General features: G+C 37.2%; 1 protein-coding gene across 1 annotated transcript; it reads right to left on the bottom strand.

Annotated features, from left to right (window-relative positions):
- Positions 1–2,320: 2,320 nt before the first annotated feature.
- gucy1b1 (guanylate cyclase 1 soluble subunit beta 1) lies at positions 2,321–17,749 on the bottom strand. Its single transcript, XM_044189170.1, has 13 exons — positions 17,610–17,749; positions 17,230–17,303; positions 14,750–14,850; positions 14,487–14,605; positions 13,709–13,906; positions 12,368–12,598; positions 12,123–12,239; positions 11,099–11,232; positions 8,516–8,713; positions 6,650–6,887; positions 5,804–5,944; positions 4,122–4,276; positions 2,321–3,742 (listed from the first exon to the last, which is right to left on the bottom strand). The coding sequence occupies exons 1-13, from the start codon at positions 17,610–17,612 to the stop codon at positions 3,604–3,606; spliced, it is 1,848 nt and encodes a 615-aa protein (XP_044045105.1). The 5' UTR covers positions 17,613–17,749; the 3' UTR covers positions 2,321–3,603.
- Between the last annotated feature and the right edge of the window lie 133 nt (positions 17,750–17,882).

The following is a 17,882-nucleotide window of genomic DNA, read 5'->3' as shown; positions in this document are numbered from 1 at the left end:
ACCACCACAGAGGCCTTTTTTACAGATGGCATTTTAATTTCATGGCATGGGTCGCACAGGTAATTAATAATGTGGAAGGAAAATACTCTACTGTTGAAATATTCTACTGTTGGATCAGCCAAGCAATTAAGTCTATTAATGTATTATGTTGTATACAGGAAAAGACATCTGCCGGCCTGTACTACTCCTGTGTACCTGTGATTGATGTATCCATTGTGCGAACGGTACTTTGCCCTTCCTGACCTGGGCAGTTGCCTGATTTACAAATGCCCATGGATGCACACAATGGCAAGATGGCTTCCCCTTTTGCTATAATTGTAATACATGAATAAGTTCACTTTGTGACTGAATGGTTCACTTTTCTGACTGCAAGAAATGTGTTGTATAATTAAAACCACACAATGCAATAATGAAATAGCTATTTTGTGAAGTAGCTACAGCTGAAAGAATCAAAAGAGAATTAATGTGCATAGGATGCCATGTAAAGAAAATCTCAGCTATCTGCAGCTGTTTTTAAAAAAACAACTGCTATGGAGACAAGAAATAATTGTGTATGAGGTGGACAGGGAGAATTGAAGGCCCACAACAGGAGGAGCAAGATCAGAGTAAAAGGGTAATATAAGGAAGGTGCACATTGGAGCCCATTCAGTTTCTCCCAGGACCCAACTCGGTTTTAACATGTACACTGTTTGAAGTTACATTAAACCATTTTCATATTGAGCTCTACAGGTTGTTTGTATTGATTAAGAAGAATTTTAACGTTGTGGTGGGGGACCTAACTACATCTGGCCCAGAGGGAGGTTTTCCCTACGACAATAACATTAATAATGGTAATAAATAGGTCACCATGCACAATAGAAGGGCACTGGAATTTGTATGTTGTACCTAAACGGGCTTCAGCAATAAATTAAACCTGGGCTGTGAAAAAGGCCTGTTATCACCAAAGTTTCTCAGGCTAAGTTGGTAGCAATTGTCTAACTTACCCATCCAGCCGACACAGAACATTAGCATTCACTAGTTTCTGGCCACTTGATGATGTAAGTCCAAACAACTCTCCTTTTACCTTGGCTTGTCTCACTCACTTGTAAACATGTTTATTTCTGTTAAATAGAGAATTTAAACATGGGGGTTAAAAGGGACTGACCATTTTATACAGTCTAAGGGATTGACTCGCTTTTGGAGCCAGACTCAAGGGGCCATTTGTGGAACTGCAGTTTGCATTGGCTTAATTTTTCAGCCCCGGAGGTTGTCGCTTGGTTTCAGTGGGCTGACCCTGAATTGGGTTCAGTCATATCTATCAAATCACACTCAAATGGTTGACATTAATGGGACCCTTTTGGAGTCAAGAATCCTTGGGACGTGGGTTGTATATCGGGTCCTCTATTCTTTTTATTATATATAAATGACTTAAAAGCATCCGCCTCATGCAATCTTTTTTTATATGCTGATATTCTGTTTTATTAGTAACACATAAAGATAAAACAGTAGTTGAGAACACTCTCAGTGAGGAACATCAAAATGTAAGCAGATAATATATTATCTCTTCACAAAAACTGAAGCCATTCTTTTTGGTTCAAAAATATATTTAGCAAGGTCACCAGGTTTTAAGGTCAAAGTTGGAGAGTTATATATAACTGCTAAAACTGTGTAAATGATCTAGGCTGTGTTTTAGACAGGTTTTTATCAGGTGTAAATATGATTTTAAATGCCCTCACCTAACTCAGAGAATGAAGTTTCTAGCCAGAAAAGCTACCTTTCTGGACAGCTCAATTCTTCACACACTAGCTGGGGCTCTAGTCCAAAGTCGTTTTGATTACTCTGCCATCTAGTAATAAGGAATCTTTAATAAAAAGCCTTTATTGGTTACATGGTTAGTTTATGAGACAATTAAAGAAATAACATGAGACAATGTGGTATACCACTTTGTAAACTAGTATGCCATCTCACACAGCTAATACAGGGGTGCACCTACTTTGTGGTAACCCCACTGTGTATTTTAAGTAATATGTTGAAGTGAAAAATTCTGCTTTAGTGACAATAAAAGCAGCAGGTATGTCAGAAATGCTCAGTGACATGGTGGAGACCTCTAATTTACAGATGTTTTGTACCCAGGATTGTAATTTTCTGACTGGCCACTAGAGAGAGCGCTTTACAAAAAAAGCTACTGTGTATTCTCAGTTACACTGATGTCTCTGATGTATATTACAACACTGCCTTCAGTGAAAATAAAGACCATAGATTACTTTCTCTGTTCATCTGAGAATGAGCAGGTTGATAGCAAAGCATGTGCTGTACAAAGGAAATATCAAATAACCAACACTTCTCAAGACTATTTTATTAGTTACCTCTCAACAGAAACAGTTAAAATAAAACAATCATGTCTTACAAGGACAGAAATGCACTCATACAGTACAAGAGGCACCTGTTTGTTTCTTACACAGGAAGCTGCATGGTTGATCTGGTTTCATCTATAAATAAAGGTTTTCTTGTTTTTTGTTATGTATATTCTGTTTTTTTAAAGGTCATAATTACATTTTATAATGAAAAAAGAATAAATACCAAATAACATACTGTTAACAATAAATGTGTAGACTAGTACTCAATATTATATCATAGAAGCAGACAAAAAGTGAATGTGTGATAAGTAGAGAGGTGCAATAAATATATTAAATAAAGTAGTGTGTAGTGCTCATTTTTAATTTTGTTTTTTTTTATAATTATTAAAATAATTCAGTGACATGTGATACAGTGACACATGATAATACAGGTTTACCAATGGCTCAACGTGTATCATTTGCGACTTTAAAAAAATAACTAAATATGAAATACATCTTTGAATTGTAATATATGAATCTAGTTAGCACAGTAGCTTTTGTGTTAAAGAACTGGTGAACATGGTAATATAAATCTATATAAATACAACAGCTATAATCTTCAAATAGTGACAGTAACGTGACATCAAGCTATAGTATAATTTTTTTAATACACTCATAAGTCAAATATTTCTCTTTAAATCAAGATTTTGTCATTATCACCCTTAGAAGTGAAAATTACAATGATTAAAACACATTTTATTAATCTAAAGTGAAATTAGTTATTTAGGCTGATAGAGACTATAAATTCTCTATATTTTTGGCAGACTTGAGAACAAAAACAGTATATGACAAAATTAGCAGCTAAAAACATTTAAGATAGATGGAAAAATGTTTTGCTTATCAAAACCTTTAGTGATATTATGTACAATAATAATGTGAGAATATTCTGTCCAAAAATGTATCAAACTTGAATGTACCATATACTGTATCACTAGCCTTACTATTCATGTAACACTTCACTATTGTGTCTACGCTAAAAAAAATATAGTGAGGTCATGACAGATCATGGTCAAGCAGAAACAAGCAGGGAGAGCAACGGTACAGGTTCAGATTCACTTCGAAACAGCTATTCATCATATTAAAAATATCTGCATGTCTGTGGATAGATAATAATTTTTTACTTCATCTGATCCATCTCATCCCTGCCTCAAGATTTGTGTAATTATAAAGGAATACTGAAGCCTCTGTTAGATGACACTCATGGTGTTTTAGTGTTGAATGTGATTTGTTAAGCTTTAACTGTGGTGTCAGTGGGATTCCTGGACAGAAACCACACCTTCATCGGTTCCTTCTTTCCTTTCATGGTGATGGGGCCCCGATACTCCAAATGAAACTGAGGGTCAGCATTCTCAGTAGACTGCAAACACCTGGAATACAATGTCAACACCATCACAAATCACTCACGCTGCACGGTCCTGGGGATGTTGTATCTTATTTTCACTATAACGCTATGATAACATTATTGTGTCAGCAAAGAGAATGAAATCTACTGATCAAAACAACACCTACTGGTTTATGTTTTAAATGGATTCCAACTTGTCCGTCATGTCTAATACTGGTATTTTCTTAACAAATTACAAATCCCTTTTAATGCTGTTTAACCAAGTAAAGCTCATTCAAACCCACCTAATTTCTCTACAATCAGTGATAAAATCCAAACATCACTTCACACGAATAAAAAAAACAACAAAAAAAAACAGGTGACACTATGCTACTGATATAAAATAAGGAGGTACTTCTACTTACCGGTAAGTATATTCTGAGACATTTATTTTCCCCTTTTCACCAGTAGTTTCTGTACGACTTGTGAGGTTGACCGTATTTCCAAAAAGGCAATACCTGGGCATCCTCTGGCCAATCACCCCAGTCACAACTTCTCCTGTGTGGATTCCAATAGTAATCTGTAAAAAGAAAGGCGAATGAAAAAGGAGACTCTTCCACCGTATGTCAGTTATAATTTAACCAAAGTTAATAAATATGCCAAAGATATCTCTATTTCTTGTCAAATACTGGCAAAATCAAGCTTAAATATTTACTGTAAGATATCCACAGCACTGATCATTAGTTATCTGCGGTAAATTCATTATTTAAAGCAGCACATGTCACACCTGATTTATCTACTTCAAAACTATTCCAACAAAAACTGAACTTGAATTGGAGAAAAACTATGCTAGTTTTTGCATAAACCTGTGTAAATGTTAAATCAAGGACTAGGTAAATGACTTGTGCTCCACAGAGAGAGAGATAAAAAAAAATTGCAAGCAACTATCCAGCTGAATGCTTCTCTTGGTCTGTTGGCACAGATTCTTAAAGCTATCGACCGAAAAGGTGCAACATTTGGTGGGTGGATATAAGGTTAAGTTTGCCAGAAATCACTCCATGCACAAAATTAGATTTCTTTTTGGTTTGCAATAAACTAGCAATTCCAAAAAAAGCCCTAGGCAGACTAATATTTACACTTGAACTTGTAGGCACTTCAGTGCTTGTTGTTTTCAGAGCATGAACACGCTGTGAATGTCTGGGACAAATGAGAATCTATTTTTAGACACAGGATCGTGAGATGATTTCAGTCTGTTTCTGCTACTAAACCGGACTCCTCTTCAGCCAGTGCCATGTCTCAAAATAAACAGCCTTTTGTTAACCAGACATAATTTTCCAAAGTTAAGTCTCATCAGTCATTGATACAATAACAATCTTCGACAGTCAGATAAACAAAAGTCTGCTGTTTTTTATCCAACTTTTCACAACATATTACTTTAGAAAGAAACATGTGCAGATTCACAAATACAATTATTCTAAAATCAATCATCAAAACATCCATGAGGGTAAAGTGTTGGTCATATTAGGCTGAATTCCAGTTAGCAGTATTTGTCACACACAGTATTTTAATATATGATTTTTCAAAGCAATATTACAAAGCTAACAGCTCCAAAATGCCTTAATTATCTGTGCGAAAAAAGCAGATGCATTGCTAAAAAAACTGCAAAATAATTAAATATGTGAAGGAAAACAGTCTGAAAATCATGAGAAAAACATACAGTGTACAGGGGGGGTCGGAATAATCAAGAAATACTGCTAAACAAAAACACTTTAATGCTTAAACATTAAAAATGTTATGATCATTAAAAAAAACCTTTACTGTTTCTCCACCATGACTGTGGTGTGATTAAAAAGACTTGTGCTTTCCATGCAGCTGCACTCATTCCTAAAAGTGTGAAGCGTAAGAGGGGTCACCCTTACATTCAGTATGTATTGCTGAAATATAAAAGAGTATAATGTGCGATATACGAAACTCATTTGGTGTATGCTCAGTGTATCTTAGGCATGTGTACGATACATACCAATAACAGTATTTAGTATTTGACAGTTTTGACTTGTATCATATATAGGACAATAAACATTTCTGAAACCTAAGAATCTTATCACACCTGTACTGGTTCATCATCCACTTTGACTTGTCCTGCAATCTCCAGCATATCAAGAGCGAGGTGGCAGATTGACTTGGCGTGGTGTGTGCATGGCTCTGGTAGGCCACTCACTGTCATGTACTTATCACCCACTGTTTCCACCTGTATAAAAAAAACAACATTTTGTCATTCTTCATGTGAATTATATTATAACCTATTTTGCTTTGCTTTAATTTTGGCTCATGTAAAATGGTCTGTTCCTACTGTACTACAAAGTTTTTTTTAATGCACTGTGAAGCTAGAAATAAACTGAAACACCCTGAAATAAACACTTAAACACTTACATCAGCTTTAAGACATTCAGGGCCTCTTTGAGCCCTGCTAAAACCCTAGGACCACCTATCCATTCAGCTTGTAGAGTAAATATTACTTCTTTTGGTGACCCAGTGCCTGAAGCCGATCCCCTGGAAGTGCCGAGGTCTGTTTGACTTCTTAAAGTGCATTCTTGTCTGAAAGCCTGGAGTGTATATCTGCTGCACGAGGCCTATAAAGTGGTGCAGTCCCTCTGTAAAACTACACTGTGTTTAGAAGTTAGTACTGCTCTTCTTATGGTAAAAAACTCAAGCCAATTGATATAAATACTCTCTTACTGACTTGTATGTGCATAATTGCATAACATTATTCACCAAGAGAGCGGTGTGCTACACTGGTGCATTCAAGCTGAAGAACCAGCAAAGAACATTGTAGTTAAAAAAACTCAAATACTTTATCACTTTGCTATATAGATCCTTCTGTTTTTATTATTTTACTGAGAGAAATATACACAAATATGTGATATACTATCATCGTAAAATCCTTGCTTCTGACCTTGTATACATAAGGGTTATTCCGAGAGTCTGTCAAGATGTCAAAACGTGTGTAAACATCATTGAGCAGGTTGACTATCTTGATGGCTCCCTCGGCTGAGGCGTGCTTGCTGCAGAAGGCATTGAATCCTACGATGCCACTGAAGAGGATGGTCAGGTTGTCGTAGCGTTTTGCCGGGACAGGCCGTTTGTGTCGCAGCTCGTTGGCAACAGATGGCGGCAGAACGGAATAGAGCAATCTAAAAGGAAGAAGAGAAACGAACATTTTGAGTGAAAGCGTAGTTATGGTGTACTTGAGCACCAGAGTAATGGGCTGGGGCTGCCAGACTGAAGTCCAGCCTTTGGATCAGCATTATATTTGCTCACCCACCATCTTTTGGTCATTTCGCTATGCAAGCTGCTCTCAGATGGGAGGGTGGTGTTTCTATGGTAACTGGTTAGATCATGGCTGCCTGTTAAAAGCAAAATACCTTCCATGATGCATCATAATTTGAGGACACATGATATATACAGAACAAATAACAGTCACCACAAAAAAATCTATACATGCAGTATTTTACCCAGGAAATGAGACTTCCCATATTTATTTGGAACATACAGGGGCATACAGTGTTTTTCTCTTAGTAAGGTACACACCTGAACAGCAGCAAAAAAAAGCATAAATGCATGTTTTCATTATCAGAAAACATATTGTTGTAAAGCTCTTAAAAGGCAGCGACAGTGCAGCAGCAGTTCTCTTAAATATTTAGAGAGGAATCATGAATTCTAATCAATGTTCGGAGCCTGAGGCACTCTGAGACCGGAGAATGGCGAAAATAATAATATAGTGATCCACAGGCAGAGTGAAAGTCTTTTCCTATGAGAAGATAGGGCTGCTACAGCAGTCTTAATAAAGACCATGCTCCACCTCCATGCTCCTCTCCAGCTGTCACCCACTGCTGTGCCAAATTACTATGACAAGCCCTTTTCTGAAAGCCAGAGTCAAAACCAACTGAGTGCCTTCACCACAACAGGGACTGAAAAGTAGCTTAGGCAAATATCAGCTTGGGTATAACAATAGATTCTGACCATAGGTCGTCCTACTGTCACGTAGCCTCAACATAACTGTATGGGACTGAGACCTGTTAGTGTCCTGCTGTATCTTCAGGGTTTCTTGTCTCAAGTCTGTCCTTAAAAGAGAATACTTGAAGAGACTATTCTTTTTATCTCCCTAAAAGACAGACTAACAAACCTTTTTTGCCACTTATTTTTCCAACATGGGAAGATGAAACAAGAATAACAGCAGTGTTGTGATACATTCATCATATCGAGTTTGAGGTTGACTCACAACCTACAGATAATGACAGGGCTGTGGTATATAATTATACATAATTATGACTGTAATACACAGTCTTTCTCAGTAACTTGAGGGATACGTTTGTAAACACTGCAAAATTTGTGTGTGAATGAAAAAAGCTACATTATTGCTTAAAGCAGTGGTTCCCAACCTGGGGTTCCGGACCCCCCCAGGATTAAACAATTTTAGAAGGTAAAAATCATACTTGCTTGAACTACTCACAGGTCATAGGAATATGTCAACTTTGACGAGGGTTTGTTGACTTTCCCTTGTTTTAAAGGGTTACAAGCTAAAAAGGTTGGGAACCACTGGCTCAAAAGGCTTACTTTTGACAGACCCTACATATTAGCAATTGCATAAATGCCATAGTTTAATGGTGTTAAGGTATATTTTAAAGTGAATTTGCAATTCTTACATTGAAAGAGAAGTTTAGGGTTAGCAACTCATTAACTAAAAGCTGAAGCTACAGTTTACACCAGAGTTTTAGGCTAAATTAACAATTAGTTTAAAAATCTAGAAAAACAGTCAAACCTGTCTGTCTTTTTCTTCTCGTCCTCCAGGGCCCGGAGTGTGTGCTGCAGACGATCTGTCAAGATTTCCAGCTCTTGGGTCAGCTTGTACTCCTCACGAAACTGCTCGCCCAGCAGCACCAGGTCACGCGTGGCGTCATGTAGCGGGATATCACTCAGGTACAGCCCCCTTCGTGTGAGATCATCCAGGTTCATAACACTAGAAAAACAGAGAAAGGAGAAAAAAGTGATATACTCATTGGTTATTGCTGGTGTTACAGTGTTATTTTCACAGCGAAATGGCTGAAAATGTCAGAGGAAAACTGCAGACTTTATTTTCCTTGGTCTTGCTCATAGCTGGAATCAACGTAAATTAAACAGAACATAAAGTATGAACTGCCAGCAATGACATCACCATCGTCCTTTCCGGGCTGAGCCCACTGTCTCCAGATAAATGTTCCTCTTGTGGGCTGAGGTCAGACACTGTGTTGTGTGAGACTTCTCTGGTCAGGTTAATGAGCTTTGCTTTTCTTTTTCAGTCCCTGTTATTTTCTGTCAGGCAGCAACCTTTTGTGAAAATGATCTTGTCCTCTGCAAAGTGTCTCTTGAACCCTGCTCCCCTGCATCTGATATTTCAACAGAAATGTCTGATTGGTTATATAAGGGCTACAGAGGCTAATGGAGGTCACAACAGAAGAACCAATGTAATTACCAGCTCACAGGTTTCTTTGTCTCGCTGTGTTTTCTTTCTCTGACCATGTACCATACATTATTTGCTTATGAAAGCATAAAAGCAAAATATATTTGAGCTAACTAGTTAATGTTTGATTATTTGACTGTGTATCAGCATGAAATACATAATCTCAATCTTAATGTCATTAACTGCCGTTGCAACATTTACATGAACAGAATAGAGGTGGTCGATATGGCCAATATCTTCTATCACTGTATATGTACTTTTATATCACAGTAACGGTATATATCACGATACAGTAATTGTTCTGTAAAGTAATGGTTTAAAATAACCATACAGTACCGTACTTCATCACATTTGATTATGCCTCCTGCTCTGTATTTACAATTTCACTCTCCTCCTCTATGTTTTCTTGTCACTCTGTTCTTCTGCTGCGGTTGGCAAACCAGCTTAGAGTTGCATTATCAACTGTTGCTCTCACTTCACGTGAGAACGTGGTAAGCAGTCCTGCTGCCCAAATCACGTTACCTTGCGAGGCAGCTGGATTCGCGAGAGATAAGAATTGCAATCCCGTGGTGGCAAAAGTTTAGCCAAATCTCTACTGGTGGACACATTTCTACCGTTGCATGGTATATACCGTCATATCGCCCAACCCTAGGACAGAATATTTTAAATACTAAAAAAATATACTGTTAAAGGATAAGTATATATTCTAGATTCTTCTTAATGTCAACAAAGCCCTTTAAAAGATGAAAACCATTTATCCTACAAGTAGTGTTTGTGACGCCAAAGCTTGATATAGCATCAACAAACTATTAAAGGAGCACTTCACCAATTTTAGACATGAAGATCAGTTTACTTGTCACAAGAACTACTTCTCCTGCATACAGTTTTATAATGTCTTCTGTGGCTCTGGAGGAGCTTTCTAAAGTTTTAGAATATAACCCTGATGACAAAATCAGGGTTGTATTGGATTGGATTTGAAACTTGAACTTGAACACAAACTGGGGATGCGGAGTTTGATAGGCATGGACATTTGGACAGGCAGGGAAGGTCTAACAGAAGATGTTAGCAAATTGCATTATGGGAAGTGTAGGATCCAGTGTTTTTGGAGCTTGAGCCATACTAATCTGTTTCTCAAAGCCCCCCAACATTATCGTAGTGCAATCCTAAATTACTGGAATACTCTTTTTAAAAACAAATAAATGATGCACACCATTGCACTGGGTGACACGTTCCTTTATTATGGTGAACATGGGCACTGTAGTTTATCAATCCCACATACACTGCAATGCTGCTGTAAATATTTACTATCACATATGAATCCACATCTGAAAACAGTCCCCAACAAATACACTATTTGCTCCTGTTTGTGTAATATTTGCTAAAAACTACATTACCCAGATATTTTAGGTAATTACTGAGTCTTTTTTTTAAATGAAAAAACGTTTGTGACCCATTTTTTAAGATTTAGGTCTTTATTAGGAATGAATGGCCTTTGGGCTGAACATTACAAGCATGAAAGAGGAATGAAAAGTATTGCGAGAAGGACCAACACATCGTAGTTAACCTTCCTTTTTGTAACCTTCCTGCATATTATCAATATAGTGGTACAGAGGAAACACTAAACAAAACTGTTGAAGGTGTTGTGAGAAACTCTAGCAAATTGCAACAACTTCTCAGTTTTACTTAAACTTATGGTTTATGTATGTAGTGGGTTTTTATTTCTGTATGCATAGAACAGAAATAGCATTCATCAAACTAAATTAACACTTTGGAATTTCAAATTCCAGGACTTTTATCTATGCCAGAATCTGGTGTGTTCCCATTCAGTGGGTAAAAGAGAATCTGTGCTTTGGTGTGTATATTCAGTCTGTGCTTCTGTCAGGACAGACTGCACTGTGGGTTTACCTGGGTGAGCAAAGAAAAAGGATGTTCTCCGCCTCTGGCAAGTAAATCATCTGTCCTTTCAATCTCAGACAGCTGATCTCCACCCCCGTCAGGTCGTCCTCGTTCTCTACGGTCTCCACATTCAGCAGGCCTTCCTGCAGGATTACATCACACTTATGAATATTTCATTATATGTTCTTCTCTAAATCTGCTTCAAAACTGGGCACCAGTTCAGCTCACTCTTTATTTTTAAATCTATATGTTTTTTTGTTGTTTTTTTTGCCCTAAGTGTTACATGCATCATCTACCACTGGAGAAAATTTGTTCAGATTTTATGTGTGTAAAGAAAAACTTTTTTTCTTGTATCATGACTTAAGTAGCATCCCAGGAGTGGTGGTGCTTTGAGACCAGTCTCTTCACAATGAGTACAATCTACTTTAATGCATTTTCAAGGCACTGCAGCTATTATTTTAACACCTAAGCATTTACTGTCTCATGAGTACACACAAGTATGCAAATTCAACTGTTTTCTATTCTTACTGTACATTTCCCTCCCATTTGATTTCTCACTGAAATCTGTGCTTCAGCTTTCTACTCTGTCCTTTCTCAGTTTCTCAAGTCTCCTTGAACGATCTATCTTGCATGTCGAGTAAAAGTCTAGTTTGTTTTTTTTCCCAGGACATTTAGACCCTTAGAATCCTCTCCACTCTCCATGCATACACTGCAATATAAAATGTGACATTTCACTTTATTTAATTGATTAATTGTTTCCATGCTTAGTAATTATTTGCATGTAAACAATTTCATCCTCAATGACAGTGTTGATGAAACCCACAGTGTCAAAATGTTATGCAGCTGCTAAAAATATCAGTAAGCTCATCAATATTAATATTTAAGACTATAAACATATTATTTTATGTACAATAAAACCACGTTTTGATCATTTAGATATTTTTAAGTGCATTTTAGTGCTTTTTGCCTTCTGGAAAAGTATGCTAATTTAAGAAAAGTTTTGATGGGGTTTGTCAACAACTATCATATCTACCTTGCTTCGCAGAACGAAGACGGTGTTGATGTGGGAGAGGATGCCATGAAAACTGAAGTCAATGTGAGGACGGACCAAAGAAAAAACTGAAGGGAGGATACAGGTACCAGGTTGGAGCTGGCGAATGAAATAAGATATATTCAGTTACAAGAGATTAGAAATTATTGCTTTGTTATCTACATAATTATGAAACAGTGTTTGCTGCACGTAAAACAGATTTTGCATAATTGAATATGAATCCACACCTGAGGCAGGACTCGATAAATGGCGTTCCCACACTGTGTGAGCATCAGGTCTTTGTCAAACATGAGGTGGAACGGGAAGGCCTTGCAAAACGTGTACGGGCTGATCCGAGTCTCCTGTGTCCCGTTCTCCTCAAAGCCATCCAGGTCCTCGTAGAACGCCTCTTCCTCCGAGTCCTTCTCCTCAATCAGAAACTTGATGTGGTCGCACTCCTCGCTTTTCGGTTGGATCATCTGCATCAGATGAAGTTAAATAATCGATAAAATATTGATGTTAATGTTGCAAAACTGACTAATTAAGTTGAAATTAAGTTAAACGTGCCTATATTGTGGCACATGGTTACAGCAATAGAAATGCTTTCAATTAAATATTTCACACATGCAATATTAGTGTCATTAATATTATCCCATTATATTATGCCATATTATTGACCTCAAGTCTATTATTATAGAATTAAGACAGTGTAAAATGACATTCAGAAAAATATACTGTGGGTTTATGGGCATACGGCATGCTGACGTCAAGCTGCTGTCTCTGCACCCTGTTGCCACAGCAACAGTGGCTAATATTACCAGAAATTGGGTGTCACATTTGGAGCGTCTGCCATTTTCTGTTCTTTCATTACGCACACAATTGCTGAAAAATATTATCCTGTCTGTACAATATGATTAGGTTTGGGAGAAAATGTCGCCCGCTTATGAAACAAAGAGGAAACTCCAGCCAAAATGCAGGGGATGTCTTAGGAGAATAACATGCCACAGTTGTTGGTGGAGATTACAGGTTGTGGTTTGTGGGCTGCACAGTTTATGACTTCGAGTTATTCATACTAGTTTAGACAAACTCTGATTAGCGTGGTTGAGTAAATAAGCCAAGATAAAAACTATGGATCCCCTCAAGATGAATTATCTAATAAATGTCATTGGCCAATTTAAATTCATCCACATTTTGACAAAGTTAAAATAAAACTGTGGAAGAAAAAAACTCCCTGAAAGACTCCCAAGCTAGAGACACTATTACTTAGATCTAAAAATATCCTCTGACTCACAGACATTAGCCAAAAACTCACTGCTGAACTGCAGTTGTCACAGCGTAGCACTGTTCCTGTTTGGGTATTTTGGAACTTTCTGTTGTTTAATCTTCACATTGTAACCTCTTCAGTTTATATTCTGAGACACAAACACACATTCTGACACAAAACATTACTGGGACTAAAAGGCTTAATTTAATGTTGAATAGAACAAATTAGAGAGGAACAGGAAAAAATGTAAAGTCATCTTCATTCATCATCAGTAGCAGAGTGTGAGCCATTAGAGCAATAAAGGAACAAAAATAGCAAAGCAGACCTTCATCTCTATCTCTGTTCCGTGGATTTGTTGAGCGACGGTTTTAATGATGCCAATCACAATGTCTTGCAGGCCTTCTCTCTCCGAGTAGTAGTGAAGAATCAGATTGTTCCCCTTCTCTGCATCGGTGCAGCGGAATGAGGGAGCCCTCATCCCGGGATAAATGGTGCCCAGGTGGTCATGTAGAGCATCCAGATTCTGAATTTTGATTAAAGATGAAATATGCAACATTCAATCACAGCACAGTTAATTAAAACCTGGCTGAGGTAAAATAAGTTGGATGATGATGCTGTACATTATACATGAAATCTTAAAGAAGTACTCCAGCTCTTTAGTATTGCACATCCATAAAGATAGGGGACTTGCAAGAGACAGATTAAAAAATGATATCCTGATACCGAGTATGGGTCAAGCTGCAAAAATGCTGGATCCTACAATTACCATAATGCAACACAATAGCATCTTTCATTAGAAACTTCCTGCCTGGTAAATGCAGACTGCGGTTAATGCAGACTTTCTGTGAAAAATTCAAAGTCTCAAGCCCAAACTGAGATGACCCTGATGGCATCACTATGACATCATCAGCGTTTTTTTTCTCAGACTTGACCAAAGACATTATACAACTGTTTTCCCAGGCTCAGCAGTAGTCCTTGTAATAAGTAAACTGATGTTCATGTGTAAAATCAGTGGAGTACCCCTTTAAATATTGCAATTTTACAAATGATTTTACTTAGTATTACCGTCCAGCTGTCCTACATGCAAAGAGGAGAGAGCCTACCTGCAGGAATTCACGGACATTTGATCCTAACACTCGCAAGATGGTGTCATATCCCGACTCTTGGCAAAATTCAAAAAACATCTTCCCAAACATCTGCAAGATGTCTCCTGCATCGATCTCTGAAATATAGAAAGGATCTAATCAGTACCTCAGCTTGTGATACAAATTCTTATTATGTTATAAAGCTCCATTTGTATCATGCTCCACATAGTATAGTGTCATTTTTATTCCAATAATTTAAAAAAATATATGCTGTCACTTACTGAGAACTTTGCTTGCAGCAGCAACTAGATCGTATGTTTTGCCATCTTCATATATGATTCTAACCAGGAACTGACCCTCAATATCAAGCTGAGCCTCCCTCCTGAAAACAAAGCCATCACTCATGAGCTACGGTAAATGTCACAGCAGAAGTAAACAGTCATTGTAGGCAACTTGTTCAGGCAACCAATGGCTTTGCCTTCTTGGAATTGCTTTTCTATTGTTGCTTAAACCACGGAGGGACTTCAATAACAACTGTCTTATTTGTGGCCAGTCAGTGTGAGCCATCTTGATTTATATTACAGTAACACAAAAAAGGTTTCCATATTGCTTTGAAGTGGTTGTGTGTTTTTAAATCTACACTGTTGAACAAGTACAGATAATCAGGTTTAAATCCACAGGTTCTTTGGTAAAAGGCACAGCTCCAAGCTCAGAGTGCACTTTGCTATTTATACATTTGACAATCCAATTTGTACAAAATTTTCAGAAAACTTAATGAGGTTCTGATTACTACTGTTTAACTGAGAAAACAGAAATGATTTACAGGCCTGACCAGCAGCCGCCATTTTATCCGAACGTGCAACAGCTGAAAAAACATACCAAGCCTTGAAAGCTTTTGTAAAGAAAACAAGAATTCATTTTGAAATTCTTCAGCTCATCAAAGCCTGAAAACTGACCAGACATGATCAATTGTGCAATAAATAACAATGAGTTACATTTGCAGAGATAACAAAAGATGCTGCAGAGAGCTCCAGTTGTTTCGGTGGCTGAAGAATGACCACTTTGAGAATATTTACACAAGGCAGCTGCTGCTGTTTTTTTTTTTTTTTTTTTAATTCTTTTTTGGGGGGCAGGGTCAAGACTAGGGCAGTTTAGACTACACATGAAAAATAAACTAAGACTGAGCCAAACATTTCAACATGCTGAAAAAATGACATATGGAGGACTGGACTTCATTCATCATATGTGTGTGTTTGTTGGAATGCTAAACTACATTGGTTTGCAGAATACAGTTAAGATACAGCCTGACAATGGCAGCATGTAAGTAAATTAGTACATTTACTCAATACTTCATTTAAGTTCAGTTTTGAGGCAGGGTCGTAGCTACCATTGTGCATATTGAGGTCATGTCCTCTGTATTTGTTCTGGGAATTTTCATTTGCATTTACATTCTGCAATGGCGGATATTGTATAAATACTTTTAGTCCAACAAATAAAGAATAAGTAAAGGATTCATTATTTCCTCACCAGAATTGTATTCTTGGCAGTCTGCAGAGTCCCTGTCCAGTGAAAACTATGTGTCTCCTAATTTGGAGATTTTAAATTTTTCAGATACATTTAAGGGTTAAGTGTTACGTAATTACAATGGGTTGATAATATGCTCATATTTCTTATGCTAAATAAGCCAATTTAAAACCCACCATTTAAATTGGATTATCTAAAAATGCAGTGCCACGAACCTGAAAACAGAGCTGTTTGTGTTAGCTACTAAAAAGTTGATGTTTTGGGATTTGGGTAATTATAACTAAACAGTTAAATTAATAAATAAAATGTTAAAAATTCCAAATTATTAAAAAGAAATTTGAGACTTTATTTTAGGTGTCTAGTTGAATTTGTCTGGGGAAGGTGGGGGGCACTTGAACTCATGACCTCAGTATTTTTAAAAACCCGGGCTACAGCCCTGTTTTAAGGTACTTGTACTTATTTTACTTGAGTGCTTCTATTTTACTTACCTTCTACTGCACATTTCAGAGGAAACAGTTGTGCTTTTTACTACACTACATTTATTTTACAGCTAGAATTAGTAGTTACTTTGCAGATAAGTTTTTTTTTTACATAAAAAACATATCACCATTTTATAAAATATGATTTGCGATTAAACTACCCCAAAAATATATAAAGCCATAGAGATTACTTCCACCTCAACCAGCTGCAACATTAAAATGTTACTTACACATTAATGCATTACTAATAACAAATAATATAATACACCGGTAACACTTAGACCATTTTTATGCATAATGAGTACTTTCATTTTGGATACATTTTGTTGATCATACCTGCATATTTTTTACATTGTTGTAATACTACTTTTACTTAAATAATGGATGTGAATACTACTTTCACCAATGCAGCCTAATTATCAGCATTAAACAAATGTTTTCTGGCCTATATTTCAGCCTACAATTACTGGAGCTACTGACTAAAGGTGAAGTTGCTGTGGGACAGAATTTAAAATGTGATATTTTTATTTCACCAACTTAATCAGTTGGTTTCAGTGTGAGTCTGCAGAGGATGAAGGTTAATCTTGACAGTAAAGCAAATGTCTATCCCTGCTGGCAAACACTGACAATATATGAGCTGATAGTGAGCCTGGCTGTAGAGTAACCCTGTCTTGTATCCCTGTTGTGGTCTGGTTGGCCACAATGTAAGCTATGATACCAACAGGGCCGTATAGTAAACACATGATCCAGAAACTCACTTGATGTCTTCCCACACTTCCGGGCCGTAATTCCTTAAAACGAGGAGCTCCAAGGCGTGATTCACAAAACCATACTGTAAATGTATGGAAAAACACGAGCAGCGTGAATATTATTTCTTGGAAACAGACAATTTTCCTGAAACATGCCTGGTGCATTGCGTGTTTTTATACGACATATTACAGATTATAAAATTGAAATACATGCGCATGCATATTCTGTTCACCTGTTAATATGCACAGTTCACTATAAACTGGGAAATTATTGTATAACAGCTAGCGGTTTCCTAACAGGAAATGTCAAACGCAAATACGCCATGTCGCTCAAAAAACAGCCTATTTTACCAGCATTAAAACATAATACAAAATCCTCATATACATACCATGATGACAGTAGCTATTCTTTTTCTTTATTTTTAAGCAAAAACCGTTGAATCTGACACAACCTTCATCGTTTGGTACAGATGCTGAGCGTCTCTGCGTCCATTCCCCCTTTTTTTCCCTCAGCTAGTGACTGACAGCGAGCCTGTCCAATAGCAGATCAGAGAGGATCTTACGTAAGCCATCCCTGACCAATGAGGACGCAGCTGCGTTGTCTAACTGATGCTGGTGAACCTGAAATCACCGCAGGCAGCTACATAGTTTCTGGTATTCAT

This window comes from Siniperca chuatsi, linkage group LG3, assembly GCF_020085105.1.
Source record: "Siniperca chuatsi isolate FFG_IHB_CAS linkage group LG3, ASM2008510v1, whole genome shotgun sequence".
NCBI lineage: Eukaryota > Metazoa > Chordata > Actinopteri > Centrarchiformes > Sinipercidae > Siniperca > Siniperca chuatsi.
Note: the sequence above shows the minus strand (reverse complement) of the source record. Positions and strands in the feature narration are given on the sequence as shown.

Bases quoted from the DNA above. Each gene is read 5' to 3' on its own strand.
- gucy1b1 (XM_044189170.1), bottom strand. The intron at 6,888-8,515 runs GTTTGACTGTTT...TCTTCCTTTTAG, and splicing joins GAGAAGAAAAAGACAGACAG to ATTGCTCTATTCCGTTCTGC. The intron at 5,945-6,649 runs GTCAGAAGCAAG...TTTTTTATACAG, and splicing joins ATAACCCTTATGTATACAAG to GTGGAAACAGTGGGTGATAA.